This window comes from Mesoplodon mirus (genome assembly GCF_964341445.2).
Source record: "Mesoplodon mirus genome assembly, chromosome: 4".
Classification (NCBI taxonomy): Eukaryota; Metazoa; Chordata; class Mammalia; order Artiodactyla; family Ziphiidae; genus Mesoplodon; species Mesoplodon mirus.
In genome coordinates, this window is record NC_138979.1 from 114,847,881 (window position 1) to 114,864,577 (window position 16,697).

General features: G+C 56.4%; 2 protein-coding genes across 2 annotated transcripts; one reads left to right on the forward strand and one right to left on the reverse strand.

The window, feature by feature from the left end:
• Positions 1–844: 844 nt before the first annotated feature.
• Positions 845–5,798, forward strand: CPNE6 (copine 6; the record flags this gene model as incomplete). The annotated part of the gene is made up of 16 exons (XM_082618845.1): positions 845–1,012; positions 1,439–1,618; positions 1,969–2,043; positions 2,201–2,275; positions 2,433–2,516; positions 2,607–2,696; positions 3,064–3,168; positions 3,393–3,479; positions 3,718–3,777; positions 4,043–4,176; positions 4,253–4,307; positions 4,400–4,451; positions 4,784–4,917; positions 5,048–5,284; positions 5,483–5,657; positions 5,757–5,798. The coding sequence occupies 15 exons, from the start codon at positions 845–847 to the stop codon at positions 5,618–5,620; spliced, it is 1,674 nt and encodes a 557-aa protein (XP_082474971.1). The 3' UTR covers positions 5,621–5,657; positions 5,757–5,798.
• Positions 5,799–9,240: 3,442 nt separating this feature from the next.
• Positions 9,241–10,890, reverse strand: NRL (neural retina leucine zipper; the record flags this gene model as incomplete). The annotated part of the gene is given in 3 exon segments (XM_082619284.1): positions 9,241–9,269; positions 9,272–9,572; positions 10,504–10,890. Coding segments are annotated over 3 exon segments (711 nt in total). The 5' UTR covers positions 10,885–10,890.
• Between the last annotated feature and the right edge of the window lie 5,807 nt (positions 10,891–16,697).

The window sequence follows — 16,697 nt, forward strand, 5'->3', positions numbered from 1 at the left end:
CCCCGCCATGAACTCAAGCCAGCGGACCCCTGCCTGCTGCTGCCCAAAGCTTGGTGCCTCTGCTGGGGGAGGGTGGTGTGCGTGCATCCCACGGGCAGCATGGAGGGGGCCGAGGCTCCCCAAAAATCCTGTCGCTAAGAGACAGTGCCAGTGCTGCCAAGAAGTGTGAGAACAGGGGAGGTGGGGAGGAAAGCCAGCATTGTCATAGTGGGAGCCACTGCCAGGAACCTGGAGGAGATTTCAGCAGGGACTGGGCTCTGTTTCTCACTCTGCAAGCCCACCATCCCTCCCTTTCTGTCAGCCAACCAGAAGGTGAGTCGGGGGAGGTGGATGGGGACAGCCCCGGAGGGTACCTTCCAATCTGCCTCCTCCTGCCCACTGCAGCTTCCATTCCTGACCATCCTCTTCAGACTGGCAGGGACCCCTTGCCCCAGTTCAGCTCCTTTGAGCCGAGACTGAGTGCAGCGCTGACTCAGACATCAGTCAGGAAATAGCAGAAGGTGCTGAGGTAGCAGAAAGTGTAGATCAATTGATGGCCCAGGAGCAAGGCTGCCAGGAACCCCCCCAGCCCTCTAGCCCTCTCCAGCCCCATCCACGCATATGAGGCCAGCAGGGGTGACAGGAGCACTGGACTGTGCAGGAGTGGGGGGCTCGGGTCCTCCACCCTCGCCAGCTCAGTGCTCAGGGGAAGCTGAGCGAGGTCACTGGGAAGCAGGTCCATGAGATGCCAGGGCCTCAGGGAGAAGGGCAAGGGGGTGGGGCCGTGGCTCCCAGAGGCAGACCCCTCCCCTGGCAGGGGTTCCCCTTCCAGCGTCCAGGCCATCTGCTCTGTCCCCACAGTGACATGTCCAACCCGGAGATGGCATGGGTGCCTGAGCCCCCAGCCATGACGCTGGGGGCCTCGAGAGTGGAGCTGCGGGTGTCCTGCCACGGCCTCCTAGACCGGGACACGCTCACCAAGCCCCACCCCTGCGTGCTGCTCAAGCTCCACTCCGATGAGCAGTGGGTGGAGGTGAGAGCGGCTGGGATCTCCTTCATTCACCTCCGGGACTGAGAGGGAGGAGGCTGGTGGGGGCAGTGACAGCCTCGTGGGGGACTGTCAGGACTCCCAGGGGCCTCTTCCAGGCTGTGTGGGTAACCCTGCGGATGGGGGTGCCATCATTACACACACAGACCATTTTACAGATTCCAAAGCCCACAGAGTCCCGCTGGGTGCCGAGATCGCCCCCGAAGTCAGTGGCACCGCTCCCAAATATGAGAGCCCCAGCGGGCTGATGATCCTGGGGGCTGGCAGCACCCTGAGCTTAGGGTTCAGCCCAGGGAGAGAAGAGCTAGTCGCTGGGGTGCGGAAGCCTGAGGAAGGCAGGCAAGACCGGGGTGGTCCAGGGCAAGATAAAGCAGCCCGGGTTCCCAAAGGACACGCTCCCCTCTGCCGCAGGTGGAGCGCACAGAGGTGCTGCGCTCCTGCTCCAGCCCTGTCTTCTCCCGGGTGCTGGCCCTCGAGTACTTCTTTGAGGAGAAGCAGCCCCTGCAGTTCCACGTGTTTGACGCGGAGGACGGAGCCACCAGCCCCCGCAATGACACCTTCCTCGGCTCTACCGAGTGCACCTTGGGCCAGGTCTGCATTCCCACCCCACCCCCACCCCCATCGCTCTGCCTCTGGAAGCCAAAAGAAGACAGAGGATAAGCTCTGGAGCTAGTTCAGTCGGGGCTTGGACCCCGTCTCCACCATTCACCAGCTGTGCATCCTTGGGCTAGATATTTAACCTCTCTGAGTCTTAGTTCCCTCATCTAAACAATGCGGGTCACAGTGCCTACCCGTTAAGGTTGCCGCGGAAATTAAGTCCAATCCTAGCCCAAGTGCAGCCCCTGTGAGAGCTCAAAGGGCACTTATTACCCTGTCCCTTGTACCCTGGCCAAAGCAGGGGGGGGCGTCACAGCTGGGTCCCCCTCCCCCTCCATCCCCAGGTTGTGTCACAGACCAAGGTCACTAAGCCGCTGCTACTGAAGAATGGGAAGAACGCGGGCAAGTCCACCATCACGGTAGGCAAAGTCACCTGTACTCACCCTCGGGCGGGGCATTCAATGCCCCTGCATGGACATCCATGGTGACATCATGCCCAGGGCTAGCTCCCACCTAAGGGAAAGGGCCTTGTGGGAGTGGGTCGGGGGAATCCTGTCATTTGTGTCCTCCTTGCAGATCGTGGCCGAAGAGGTATCTGGCACCAATGATTATGTGCAGCTCACCTTCAGGGCCCACAAGCTGGACAACAAGGTTGGAAACCCAGAGTGCAGGTCCGCCTCTCTAGTGTTAGGGAGCCCAGCCCCCTCCTCAGGACAAACCCCAGGTCCAGCTCTGCTCCCTTCTTGGTGTTAGCCGCCTCCCCCTCAGACCTCACCAGGCTCATGGACGCTTTCCCCCGTGTCCCCAGGATCTGTTCAGCAAGTCTGACCCATTCATGGAGATCTATAAGACCAATGGGGACCAGAGCGACCAGCTGGTCTGGAGGACAGAGGTTGGTGCCTGGGGCTGGGGGGAAGGAGAGAGGAAGGGCAGAGCAGGGGAAACTAGATCGGGGGTGACCAGCTCTCTGTGCCTCTTCAAGGTGGTGAAGAACAATCTGAACCCCAGCTGGGAGCCGTTCCGTCTGTCCCTGCACTCGCTGTGCAGCTGCGATGTCCACCGGCCTCTCAAGGTGAGGCCCCCGCAAACAAGGGTGGCTTGTTGGAGCTTCCGGCCTCTGCCAGAGACCATTCCCCCACCGCCACCCCCGAGTGTGGCAAGCCCCTCCCTCTCCCCCACGTGATACCCCTTCCCAGTGCGGGTAAAGAACCAGTCACAGCTCAATGTTCCTCTGTGTGTGCCTTCTAGCAGAGGCCAAAGTCCCTGCCGGACTGAGCCAAAGGATGAAATCCAGCAAGTGGCTTCTCTGGCAGGTTGAGGACATCTGTTTGGGCCTAGTGACTGTTGGACCCCTACCGCCCTGAGTCCCTCCTCCTGCCCCCAGGAACCTCTGCAAAGTCTCCCTGACCCTGACCGCCCCACCCCCCTTGCCTTCTCAGTTCCTGGTGTATGACTATGACTCCAGCGGGAAGCATGACTTCATCGGCGAGTTCACCAGCACCTTCCAGGAGATGCAGGAAGGAACAGCAAACCCTGGGCAGGAGGTGCCACAAAGACCCTCAGCCAGAACCCCACCAAGATCCCTGGGAGAATCCTGAGGGTGATGCTGAAGAGCCCCCCCACACGTGATAGGAGGTGGAGAGGGTGGAAAGCCCTGGGCTCAGCCTGAGGACTGAGCCATGGCGGTCTCAATCTGGGAGGCTCCGCTGGAAGGGGGAGGAAGGGTCACGTGATGTGACCCTGGGCTTGTGGGGTATGTGGGGTCTAGATGCAGTGGGACTGTATCAACCCCAAGTACCGGGACAAGAAGAAGAATTACAAGAGCTCAGGGACCGTAGTGCTGGCCCAATGCACGGTAAATTCCAGTGCCCGCCTCAAGCCCTGCCCCACCCCGACCCCCGAGGCAACCTCAGATTCAACCCTGCCCTCATTTCAAAGATCATTTCTCTGCTCCTGGGAGCTGAGAACCCTTGCCCTATCCACCACCAACTTCAACCTCAAAAACTCTGGCCCCTCCCTTTCTCCTGCAGAAGCCCCACCCAGCTTCATCCTCAAGGGACCATCCCTCCACCTTACTCCCCTCTTCCCACTAGGTGGAGAAGGTGCACACCTTCCTGGATTACATCATGGGCGGCTGCCAGATCAACTTCACGGTAAAGGCCCAGGGGACAGGGACGTGGCCAAGGGGGAGGGGCTAGGCCCATAGTGAAGAGAAAGAGCCCAGAATCCTCACTGCCCCTACTTGGACCTCTCATGAGCCTTAGTGTGGTCAGCTTGTTCCCCTCACCCGACTCTATGATGAGACTACCTGTGGGCTTGTTTAGATTCACCTTAGGCCTCCCTATAGGCCCTAGCTCTGGCCCAGTCTCTCTGTTGGCGCTCACAGATGCACCATAACACCTTCCGCGTCTCCACCAGGTGGCCATTGACTTCACCGCCTCCAACGGGGACCCAAGGAGCAGCCAGTCGCTGCACTGCCTGAGCACCCGCCAGCCCAACCACTACCTGCAGGCCCTGCGTGCAGTGGGAGGCATCTGCCAGGACTACGACAGGTAGCAGGAGGTCGGGGTGTTGGACAGGCAGGGACGCCTTGCCCAATGGGCCCCCACAGACTTTTCTTCTCCCCAGTGACAAACGGTTCCCAGCGTTTGGCTTTGGGGCTCGAATCCCCCCCAACTTTGAGGTAGGCTGGGTGCGAGGGGAAGGGAGCAGATGTTGGGAGGGTCAGACAAGAAGGAAAAACATCCCCTGGCTGGCCTCACCCTACCCTCACAGGTGTCCCATGACTTTGCTATCAACTTTGACCCGGAAAATCCTGAATGTGAAGGTAAGAGAGGAGATTCCCACCAGCCCCGCCTCCCTGCATGCAGCTTGCTGCCTACTCCTGTACACCTCATGTAGGAGCACAGACTCCATTCCCCTGGGCCCTGCTCCCTGCCCCTTCACCCATCCAACACCTGCCTTCATTTGCTAAGACTTCCAGCCCCTGGCCCAGTATCTGCCCACCCAACTCTGCCAGCACCTGGACCATCCAACTCTCCTGCTTAGTGAAGAACTTGGTGGCAGGGCAGTCCTCAGACAGAGAAGCACCTCCTTGCTTTAAGGGGGTTCAGGAAGGGCTCCCGCTAATCTCTGCCCTCCTCACCTCTTTGCCCACAGAGATCTCGGGGGTCATCACCTCCTATCGCCGTTGCCTGCCCCAGATCCAGCTCTATGGCCCCACCAACGTGGCCCCCATCATCAACCGCGTGGCGGCGCCAGCCCAGCGGGAGCAGAGTACTGGCCAGGCCACGGTGAGGAGCCCCAGCCGAAGCGGGCAACCTGGTGTCGTCGGGTGAGGCCAGGGCCCGGGCCCGGGCCCGGGCTTGGGGCCGGTGCCACGGCCGCAGAGCTGACCCTTCCTCCCCCTCTGCCTGCCCTCAGAAGTACTCGGTGCTGCTGGTGCTCACGGACGGGGTGGTGAGCGACATGGCCGAGACTCGCGCCGCCATCGTGCGCGCCTCCCGCCTGCCCATGTCCATCATCATCGTGGGCGTGGGCAACGCCGATTTCTCCGACATGCGGCTGCTGGACGGCGATGACGGTCCCTTGCGCTGCCCCCGAGGGGTGCCCGCGGCTCGCGACATCGTCCAGTTCGTGCCCTTCCGGGACTTCAAGGACGTGAGTGCCCGGAGGCCCCTCCCAGCTGAAGGACTCCTCAGCTCCTCCTGCCACCCAAATCTGACCCGTCTCTCTCACTTGATTGATGTCCTGCGAAGGACGATGGAGCTCAGCTGGCCACCCGAAGCCCCGCCTCTTACCTGAGCCCCTCCTTCCCCCACTCTCCCGCCCCTAACCACACCCCCGTCCCCATCCCAGGCCGCACCCTCTGCGCTAGCTAAGTGCGTCCTGGCCGAGGTGCCCCGGCAGGTGGTGGAGTACTACGCCAGCCAGGGCATCAGCCCCGGGCCTCCCAGGTCCTGCACGCCAGCCACGACGCCCAGCCCTAGCCTGTGACAGCCGACAACCGGACCGACACTCCCTCAGTCTCTCAGTGAGTCCTGGGACACTAGGGGGGTGGATCTTGGTGGAGTCCATCCCGGCTGGGTGTGGTGTAGACGAGGGTGCTTATGACTATCTCATTCTCCCCCAGGTGCCTGTCCTGACCCTTGTGACTCAAGTGACCAGTGCCTCTCCCTCTTGGACCAGCCGTGTCCCCTGGGTGCTGGAAGTGAGTGGTGAGCCCTGCGCCATCTCTCCAGGCCCCATACCCCTCAGCCTTGTGGCCCCTCAGTGACTTTCTTCAGTGATCCTGACTTTCTGGCCATTAATAAAAGGAACCACTCCTAGCACCTCAGCCTCTACCCATCATGCCTCAGATGCCTGTTGCGCAGTCCATAGCACCCCACACACACCATTAAGAAATGAGGACCAGCACCTTTTGAATTCTGAGCCAGAGCTCCCCAGACAGCCTGGTGGCTCTGCAGTTTCACCCCAACTATGTGCCAGTGAGATCTGAGGAGTCCCTACCATCACCTCCCAACCCCAGGGGGGCCCAGGCCCCCTGAGGGTTAATTACCAGAGATAGAGGGGTAATAAGGGGCTGTCAAGGGGGCAAGTTGATGCCCTCTTAAGCTGTCTTCAGAGAAGCCCAGCTGAGCCTCCCAGGGGCTGAACTCCAGCCCTCACACAGCTGTGAGGCAGCCTGAGAAGTGGCGGGAGGGATGGGGTGCAGGACTGAAGGAGGGCAGCAGGTCTGCTAGTGAATTACGAATACAGAGGGGGTATCTAAGGTCTTTGCAGCCTTGTTTTCCTGGTGTGTGAATGTGTGTGTGTACATATGTGTGTGTGTGTGTGTGTGTGTGTTCATGCTCTGCATATCCCTGACTCTCCAGAGTGTGGCCTTTAGTGGTTCAGAAGTCCAGCTGTGTACTTTGTTGTTGTTTTTTTTTTTTTTTTGGCCACACCTTGCGGCTTGTGGGATCTTAGTTCCCTGACCAGGGATTGAACCCGGACCCCCGCAGTGAAAGCTCTGAGTCCTAATCACTGGACCGCCAGGGAACTCCCTGTGTACTATTTTTTTTGTTTTGCGGTACGCTGGCTTCTCATTGTTGTGGCCTCTCCCGTTGCGGAGCACAGTCTCCGGACGCGCAGGCTCAGCGGCCATGGCTCACAGACCCAGCCGCTCCACGGCATGTGGGATCTTCCCGGACCGGGGCACGAACCCGCGTCCCCTGCATCAGCAGGCGGACTCTCAACCACTGCGCCACCAGGGAAGCCCCCTGTGTACTCTTAATAACACTGACAACAATAGCAAACATTGCCATTTAGCATGTGTGAAGCTTTGTACTTAGTGTGTTTTAAATGCATTCACTCTCACTAGGTAGTTACCATTGTTTTCCCCATTTTCCTGACAAAGCAAATGAAGCTTGACTGAAGCTCACCCATGGTCAAAGAAGAACTGGTAAGCCTGGAACTTGAGTCCAGGCCCATCTGACTAAAGGGCCCACATTTAATCATGAGTGTGCAACTTCTGTTTGAGGTGAATCCATGTGACCCTCAGCTTGTGACCCAAGTGTGTGTAAACATAGCCCTGTTGTGTGTACGGGTGTAGGTGCGTGTGGATGGGTGTCTCTGCCCATATGTGTGCCGTGCAGAGCCTCAGCCAGTTAAGGAAGGCAGGCAAGAGCAGTAGTGGGTCTGGATCACAGCTGTAGAGAGCAGGTGAGGATCTGAGGGATATCCAGAGTGAGGGAAGAAGAGCTGGGCTCCTAGAAGGACCTTCCCTGCCCCAGCCTCTCCCTTCAACAATGCACGTGGAAGGGGATGGAGGAGGAGAGGCTAAAGGTGCCGTGAGCCACTCAGAGAGAGGAGCCAGAGCCAAAGAGGGTGGCCAGTAGCCAGCAGTGGGAAAGGGAGAAGGGAAGAGAAAGAAATCCTGGTGGAGATAGAGGAGAGGACTCCCATGGCAGGCTCCTGAGTGGAGGAGGGACGAGCTCGGCTAGAGGAGGGGGAGGAGGGAACAAGAACGGGGATGGGAAGAGACAGCTGGGGAGGGGGTGGGTAGAGGGGGCAGAAAGGAAGAGAGACATATGGGAGGCTCTTCCCCCACACCCAACTCCTTCTCCCCATTTATTATTTCCCTTAGAGGACCTACAACAGAGGCTGCTCCCAGGTAACTGCTCCCAGCCCAGAGCCCTCACCCACTCTCTCTGTAGGCTGCTGAACTAGAGGGCTGGGTTACCATGGCGACTGTGAGCCGCCAGGATAGCCACAGGCAGGCCTGGCTGGGTCACTACTGTTCCTGGGCTTCTATGCAGTGGAGGTGGGCCTCCATCTGGCCCAATCCCCACCCCTTCCCCCATTTTCATTGGGGCTTCAGAACTGAGATGCTCCACTCCGCCCAGGTGGGGGCTATCCAGCCTCTCCTTCTCGCTTTCCCTCTCCCTCTCTCTTTCTCTCTGTCATACACACACACACACACACACACACACAGAGAGAGAGAGAGAGGCCTGGAGCAAGGATATAGAATAAACACTTCTTAAATTGCAAGAACATCTAGCCAATTGCGTACAGTTGTGCCTAGACTTCAAGTTTAATTCACAAAAGCTGCATTCTCTCAGCTTCTTGTCAGGCTGGGGAAAGTCTCACCTCAGCCCTCAGAGAGACAGGAGGGAGCAGGGGCAACCTATGCAGGTCTGGAGGCCAAGGCAGCATGGAGGGAGCAACAGAGGACCAGTGCGGCCTATGCTGCAGTCAGGAAGCTGGAGCAGGACAGAAAGTCCCTTTGGTGAGGCTGAATTCGGGGCTTCTTGGGGAGACCACTGGGGCTCCCACACTACGGAGAGGCCAGAACTGGAAAGGTGTCAGAAGTCATCCAATTCAAATGAGGATTAGATGAGGTAATCGAGACCCAGGGAGCAAGTGATTTGCTCAAGGTGACTGTGAGGTATCCTGTGGCAGAGCTGAGACTAGCACCCCTGGCTTCAGACTCCTGCCCAGGGTTCTCTCCCAGCCCACACCAACCACCCCCAGAGCTCCTCAGGCCTTTGCTGCTCTGGGCCCTGCAGGCCACGGGCTTTCTTCAAGAAAGCCTCTTGAGTAGAGTTCCTGGTCTGTCTTGATATTGGGAATTGAAATCTTGAAAATGCAGTAGTCCTAAAATGGGGAGGTTACAAGCCTTGGAATGAAAACATAGCCTCATTGCTAATTACCACCTTAGTGCACTACAGGTTGAAAACCTTGAATTAAAATCTAATCTGAGCCGGGAGCTGCACCATTCCCTCACCTCCCATTCACTGTGCATCATCCACACCTCCTTGCGCCCCGCTCTCCCCAAGTGCCTGGCACTGACTCCTGCAGACTTCAGTGACCTGGTCATGTAGAGTGGAGCAGAAGGTGAAGGGTTTCTGTGCACGTCCTGAGTGAGGGAAGGGGACCTCTCTTCCGGAAAATGACTGGCATCTAACGTCGGAGCATGCCTTGAGGGTCCAGGAAGTTTGGGGATATTTGTGTGGTCATCCAAAGGAGTGTCTGGCGCCAGAAGGCGCTCAGTAACCATCTAGTGAATGGTACAGCCGCCTCCCGGGTGGTGCGCGCCACCCGCCCACCGACTCCACCACTCCGGGGCCAGTGGCTCAGAGGAAGAAGTGGGCGTGGCCTCCGGCCCTGGGCCGCTCGGGGCCAGCCGGTCACAGCGAGCCTTGTAGAGGTCGCGCTCCCTGGCCAAGCGGGCCACCTCGGCCCGCAGCGCGTCCAGCTGGGCGGCCAGGCGGGCGCGCTCGGCCTCCAGCCCGCGCCGCTGTTGTAGCCGCTTGGAGCGACAGGCCTGCGCATACCCGCGGTTCTTCAGCGTGCGGCGCCTCTGCTTCAGCCGCAGCGCCTCGTCGCGCCCGCAGCCCCGCAGCTGCCGGTTTAGCTCCCGCACAGACATCGACACCAGCGCCGCGTCCGAAAACCGCTCGGCCAGCTGCAGAGGGAACGGGCAGGGCCCGAGTCAGAGCCGGCTCCCGCCCTGCTCCAAGCTCGGGTGGCCCCGCCCACACGGCCCCGCCCTCGGGAATGCTCCGCCCCCGGCTCCCACCTTTACCTGAATGTGCGCCTTCCCCTGAATCTGTCCTGCAGTCTAGATCCCCTTCCAGGTCCCAACACGCCCTCCCCTGCCCCGCACCCCCGCCACGGGTCCCCGACGCCTTTGGGTGGTCCCCGCGTGTCCCAACCACCGTCGGGCGAGCCAGTCGCGCCCCTGAACCCCACATTGACCTAGAGGGGTCATGAGCATACGGCTCCTGGCCCACGTGTGTCCCGTGGGCTCGGGCCAGACAGACCCTTCCCCTCCAGAACACCTCGCTCCCCTGTCCTGAAGGCTGCAACCCTGTGACCCTCCAAGGATTTGGATTACTTCTTAATGCCCTCAACACCCCTGTCTGTGTCTATAATTAATAGGATGAGTCCCAATCCTTCCTGAGAAGGCTGGGGGCTGGGGCAGCACGAAGTCTTGAAAAGGCCAACTTCACTCCGGTTCCCACAGTCTCTGCTCCATTCCACGCACAACCCTTTCCGTGGTTCCCCAGACTGAGTATCTATATACCTCCCTTAATCAACCATTCCTGACGCCCTTTAATTCTCAGCTCTCCCCTTTTGGTCAATCCTCTTCTAACCTTGTCTTCTCCCTCTTCCTCCTGATTCAGCCTACTCATTTCTCTCTATTTGGAAAAAAGGAAAAAAGAAGGGCCAGAAAACAGTTTTCTCTACCTGATATCTTTTAAAAGTCCTTCTTCCCTTCTCCTGTCCTCTACCCCTTTCCCAATCAGTAACCCTCTCCGGGGACTCTCCTTCCTCTCTGGGCTGGCCTCCTCCCTCACCCTGCCCTCCCTCGGACCAGCTCGCTGATCACTCACCTGGGCATGCTGGGTTCCGGTCTCCTCTGGGCTCCCTGGGTAGTAGGTGTGGGGCCCTTCAACAGGGACTGGGCCCTGACCCTGCAGCAGCTCCGCGGCCTCCTCAGGACTCAGACCCAGCACCTCCCCAGCCCCCAACTGCTGTTGCAGGGTGGCCAGCCAGTACAGCTCCTCCAGGCCTGGCCGGGTGCCCTCGGTGGCCCCCACCGTACCCGGCTCACTGAAGGTGGGTGATGGAGGCACTGAGCTGTAGGGTGTGGAGCCCAGTGAGGCTGTCGGGGGGCCAGATCGCCCCTCCAAGGGTTCCCGCTTTACCTCAAACTTCATCAAGTCAAAGTCATTGACATATTCCATGGCCAGGGGACTGGGAGGCAGTGCCATTCTGGGGCTGGATTAGGAGGGGTGCACCTGCAAAAAAGAGGACAGGTTTGGAGCACCTGGAGGCTGCCTGCCAGCCTTCTTGACCAAAATCCGCTTCCCCCAAAGCCCAAGTGCCCTGGGGACAGAGTTCTGGAAAGCTGGGGTGATGGCGCAGCCTGATCCCTGCACAGTCACCTCCGGGCTGAGGGACAACTTCTTAGGTGGCAGGGGCTCCTGACCAGGGGGCATGCAGCTTAAAGCCTGAGTGAAGAAGAGGATAGCAGAGCCTCTGGCCCACTGGTGCCTCTGGGATCTATGAAAAACAAAAGACTGTGGCAGCACTCCCAACTCTAGTTCTGGGACATGCTGAGCATCTTTGTCATCTCAAGAGGCATCATTTCATTTCCAAGCAATTAAAAAATGTTGCTTAATTAACTGTGACAGAGTATGTGTATATTTTAGGGCAATGGAAAGGCACACATGCTGTGGGTTTTCAAATAGATGGATAACATGCTGTAATCTCTCTCTCTCAGAACACCCAGGCCAAAGCCTTGCACATAGTAGACCCTCAATGCACATTCATTCTATGGATTAATCGATGAATCCCTTTTCTAGAAGCAAGAGACTTTTCAAGGAAAAAAAGAAAGGCCCCAGAATCAGTTCTAGAAAGATCAGGACAGAGTGGTGACCATCTTTCCCCAAGGCTAGTCTCCAAGAGAAACCAACCGAGACTGGTTTTCCTCCTTCTATCCAGGACCTGCGATGTTGTATGAACTTGAGCAGGTCACCTTCCCCTTCTGACCCTCGTTTCCCCTTCTGTTCAAGGAAGGTAGTTAGACTTTAACATTTCTCAGGGAGTGTTCTGTGAAACATGAAGTCTGAGAAATATCTAAGAAGGGGTCTGTGCGCAGATCATTCTGAGAAATGCTGCCTCCCATCCCTGTGAGCCTCTTGCAGGTTCACAGAGCACCGCAGCATAGTAATCTGAGAAGTCCTTCGGTAAACCATCTGTTCAACTTCAACACAGTGTCCCAAACTTATGTCACCCAGGAACCCTCCTCCCTGTTATCAACCACGGAGCATGTGCCCACCTGAGTCACCTCTGGCTAGGTGACCTCGGAGAGCCTTCCCAGCCTGGAGGTCCCAAGCTTGAGCCCAACTCCCAGTTCCAACGGCCCCAGGAGGGACAAGGCAGAGAGTGCTCATCCCCAGGGCTTAGAGTTTGGCTCCATCTCGATGTCCAAACCTAGGTAACCCACTTTCCAACCACATCTCAGGCCCCCAGGCTCTGCCCAGAGAGGCGGCAGAAAGGACAGGTCCTCTCTCTCTTCCTGTCCCAGGTGTTGCCCCATCTACTGAGCCCCTCACCCTTGAGAAGGCAGAGGGGATGGGAACAAAAACACAAGTTGAAGGAATTGATCTTTGGCAGGGAGGAGAAGGTGAGACATAGAGAGAGGTGTCCAGAAAGAATTGGATGAAAAGCTAAGTGAGGAGGGCTGTTTATCTTTCTGACGTGATAGCAGTGAGGGACATAAAGCCAGTCAGGGTGGCAGTAGAGCAGGGGACAGAAGTGTGCAGATTCCTGAAAACAAACAACAGAAAGCAGACAGCAGGTGTCAGAGGAGGGGGCTCTAGGTGAGAGGCCTGGCACCCAAGTAGGCCTCAGACATACTCACTTTAGGGATGGCAGAGATGACTGGTCAGTGTCAAAGCCAGGCAGGCACAACTTCCCCAGAGACTGGAGGCCCCATTGAGCAGGGCCTGGTGCCTCTGTGCTCAGAACAAGGGGCTGTGGGCACAGAGCCCACTGGGTACTCTTAAAGGGCCAGCTCTCTGAGGTCATCCATGGTTCTCAGGCCTCCAACCAATGAGGTAAGGGGATCATTTGCATATCTCATTGGCCTGAGGGCTTGCAAGAAATGAGAGGAGAGGACAAGTCTGCCTGTTCTCAAGGAAGGGAAGGGGGCATCTTCCCCAACAAAGCGCCTCACTGATGGTCTGACTCACCGTTCTCAGGTCCCCAGTACAGAGTGCCACATTGGCCCCCGCCGGCACCCTCATGAGGACACAACCCTCAGCCCTTGGTGACTGAAAGCCCGGGACTGGAAAAGAGGGCCAGACAAGCTTCCAGTACCTTTACCCTCCAAGGCTCCGCAGCATCCTCTGGGGGTGTTTTAGGGGAGTATAAGTTCTCCTAAGCCCACTCTCACCTGGCCTGTTGGGTCTGTTTCCTGTTTTCAGGACCGCTCACCTTTCTGTTCCCTGCCTCACTCCCACCTTATCTGGCCTCATGCCCCTCACAGTTATGGCATCAGAAAGATAAACAACCCTCCAGGACGTGCCCATCCTAGTCTCAGCCTCTCTAATTCCTGCGGACCCAGCCCCAGGACAGGCAGGCCAGCTTGGCTTCAGGAGCAGAAGGGGGAATGAGGAACCCTTTTCCTTCCTTCCAGGACACCTCGAGACACTGAAATCCAATCACCACCTATCCATCAGAGACACTTTTGTAACTGTCCTCATTTGCCCTCTGCTTCCCCTCACCTTTTCCTTGTGTGTGTCTCTGTCCCTCTTTCTTCCTCTCTCACTCCTCCTGGTTCCCAGATGGCTGGGGGGTGACCTACATTTTCAGCCTAATCCCCTAACACTTCTTAGAGCTATCATCCCCAAGTAGAAGTTGGAACAGAGATACTAGGAATTAGCCAAGGAGATGTTTAAACCTGTCTGAAGCTGTTTAAATAGGGTCTGTACTAGAATAGAACTCCAGGAGTTAAAAGCTATTTCCTACTTTCTAAGGACATCCAAACACTCCCCTGGGGTTAACAGGTCCTCTTTCCCAACCCAGAGAGAGACCTGGGTGTCCATCAGCCCCAAGGATCAATGATAAAAATTAACCTGGTCCCAACCTTAGGTGTTAGGTAAAGAGCTGGTAGATTCAGATGATCTAAGACAGTGGTTCTCAGCCCGGGGTCCCCATACCAGCAGCACCACCTGAGAACTTGCTAGAAGTGCAATTCTCTAGCCTCACCTCAAACTTACTGAATCAGACACTCTGGGGATGGGATCAAAAGAAATCTATGTTTTACTAAGCTCTCCAGGTAATTTGATAAACACTGAAGTTTGAGAACCCCTGATCTACAGAGTGCCTATAGTCAACTCAGATTCCTTTGGTGTGTGTGTATGTGTGTGTTTGGTCTCTCCTACCATGCTCTCTACACGCATATAAGAAGACCAACATCAGAGGACATCTCTTTTCCCTCACTTGGCCTCCATTTTATAGAGCAGAGACCATTGTCATCATTCAAGTGGAAAGGCTTCTCGGTGTGATTGCCTGAATCTAGTGCTGTTTTCGCAGAAGAATCGAAAAGCCCAAGGCCTAGGAACAAGGTCACAAAATGGGAATGGGGACCATGGAGATCAGAGCCCAACACATGCACACAGAATGTGGTTCTAAGGTAAATACCCAGGAAAGAGACCTCAGAATCTCCCTGGTGAAGAAGGAATAGCAAGTGTTGACTGCAGCCCCTTTTGCAGGCCTGGTCTGGTCTAGCCAGACACTTGCCCCCCAGCAGCTGTCAGGTCTGCGCTGATCCTCTTGTTTACTGGAGCGCTCAGGGGAGAGGTGGGAGGGCTAAGCTGCTAATGGGCTGAAGGAGTCAGACTAAACAAGCTCAGGCTGAGTTGAGCTGCTCGGGGATCAGACCAGGCACCACTGACCAGGGAAAGGAGTCTGAGGGGTGAGGGCTGGACCAGGGGAAAGGACCAAGGACACAGAGAGAAGAAGCACATTGGTCAGTGAGGACCCAGGAAGTGGTTCATGGGTTTTCCTGGCAGGAGGGGGACGCAGGCTGAGACTGACTGGCTCAAGGACATTTGGGGACAGAGAAATGGGGATGAAAAAGTTGAAACCAGGTGGACTCTGTGAAGGACAAAACAGAGGAAGGGAGGCAAGAAGACTTAGCTAAGGAGGCTGTAGGTGTAGACCTGGGAGAGAGGGCAGAACTAGTCAGGGGCTCCCCAGGAATCTGGATTGAGGGAGACAGAGGGACATAGGCACATGGAAGAGATGGGCAAAGGCCCATGGAGAACTAAAAGGGAGAAGAAAGCTTCTGGGAGGGGATCAAGAGGGAGTAAGAGGTGATGGGAACAAGTGACTAGAAGAGCAAAAGTGGTAGAAGAAGGGAGAGAGGAAAGTAAGATTGGGGACCGAGGGCTTCCCTGGCGGCGCAGCGGTTAAGAATCCGCCTGCCAATGCAGGGGACATGGGTTCGAGCCCTGGCCCGGGAAGATCCCACATGCTGCAAAGCAACTAAGCCCATGAGCCACAACTACTGAGCCTGCGCTCTGGAGCCCATGAGCCACAACTACTGAAGCCCACGCACCTAGAGCCTGTGCTCTGCAATAAGAGAAGCCACCACAATGAGAAGCCGGCGCACCACAACGAAAAGTAGCCCCCACTCGCCGCAACCAGGCAAAGCCCGCATACAGCAATGAAGACCCAACACAGCCAAAAATATAAATAAATAAATAAATAAATAAATTGGGGACCGAGAACTAGAAACAAATACAGAAGAACAGACAGATAGATGGTCAGGCCATAGAGAAAGAGCAATGGACAAAGGACAAAAAGGTCAAAGGATATGGACAGAGGGATGCTGGATCATGGGGAGAGAGGGCCAGGCAGGTAAAGGGCCTGGAGAAGTGGGGTAGAAAACAAAGAGGAAGGAGAGGACGGGAGACAGAGTCAGTAATCCAGGATTCCGTTCTCCTCTGTCTGCACCCCCATTTTTGCAGCCCTGTACCACCCGTTCTCATTTCTAGTTCTGGCTTATGGAATCCAGATCTTCAGTAATGGATCCAAATCCTCAAACCTCTTCCTGGTCTACCTCATACATTCATTCATCTGACAAATATTGATTAAACGCCTACTACTCACCAGACACTGTGCTGGGCATTAGGGACACCTCAGTAAGTCAGACTGACACCAGCCCTGTCTTCATGGAGCTTATAGACTGATGAACCAGAGAAAAGTCAATTTATTGCCCTTAGGCCCAGGCAGGAGTGGCCCGTGCCCTAGGCCCTGTGCTTTGAAAGGCTCCACTCTGGCCCTCTTCTGGCTGTGTCCCTTGGAGTGAGGGGTCCAGGCATCCCCTGCCCACACCCCAAACCCCTTCTGGACGACACTCCAGATACTTAGGAATTCCTTGTCCAAAGATCCCCAAGCCCACTTCTAGGGCCCACATGGACCTCTTTCCTGGGTTTGCCCTCCCGAAGGTAGATCACACTACTCATACACACATTTCTAAACCCAGTGGGTGGCCAAGGGGTGGCTGTTTGCAGGAGGCTGTGTACAGAATTGGGATGTATAGACAGGAGGTCCACATGCATGCACATGAGGTGTAGAAGTAGAATATGGTGTCATAGGTGGGAAAAGAAGTGGGCCTGAAGACCAGTGGCTGAAAGCTGCTTCTCTCCACACCACCACATTCTGCTGTGGAATCTTGAGGATTCCAAACAAAATCCAAATTTGAACCAAATTCCAGACCACTGTGTGTATATTTGTCAAGGTAGAATATATTTTGTTTAATAGTTTGTTAGCTTGAATCATACATTTAAAATATTTAAACACAAGGTTTGTGAGCCTCTATCTGTACTCTTTCCCCGGGCCCTACATATGCTAGGGATGGGCCTACAATGAAACAAACCATTAGAGCTTCCCTGGTGGTGCAGTGGTAAAGAATCCACTTGCCAATGCAGGGGACATGGGTTCGAGCCCTGGTCTAGGAAGATCCCACATGCCTTGGAGCAACTAAGCCCGTGTGCCACAGCTACTGAGC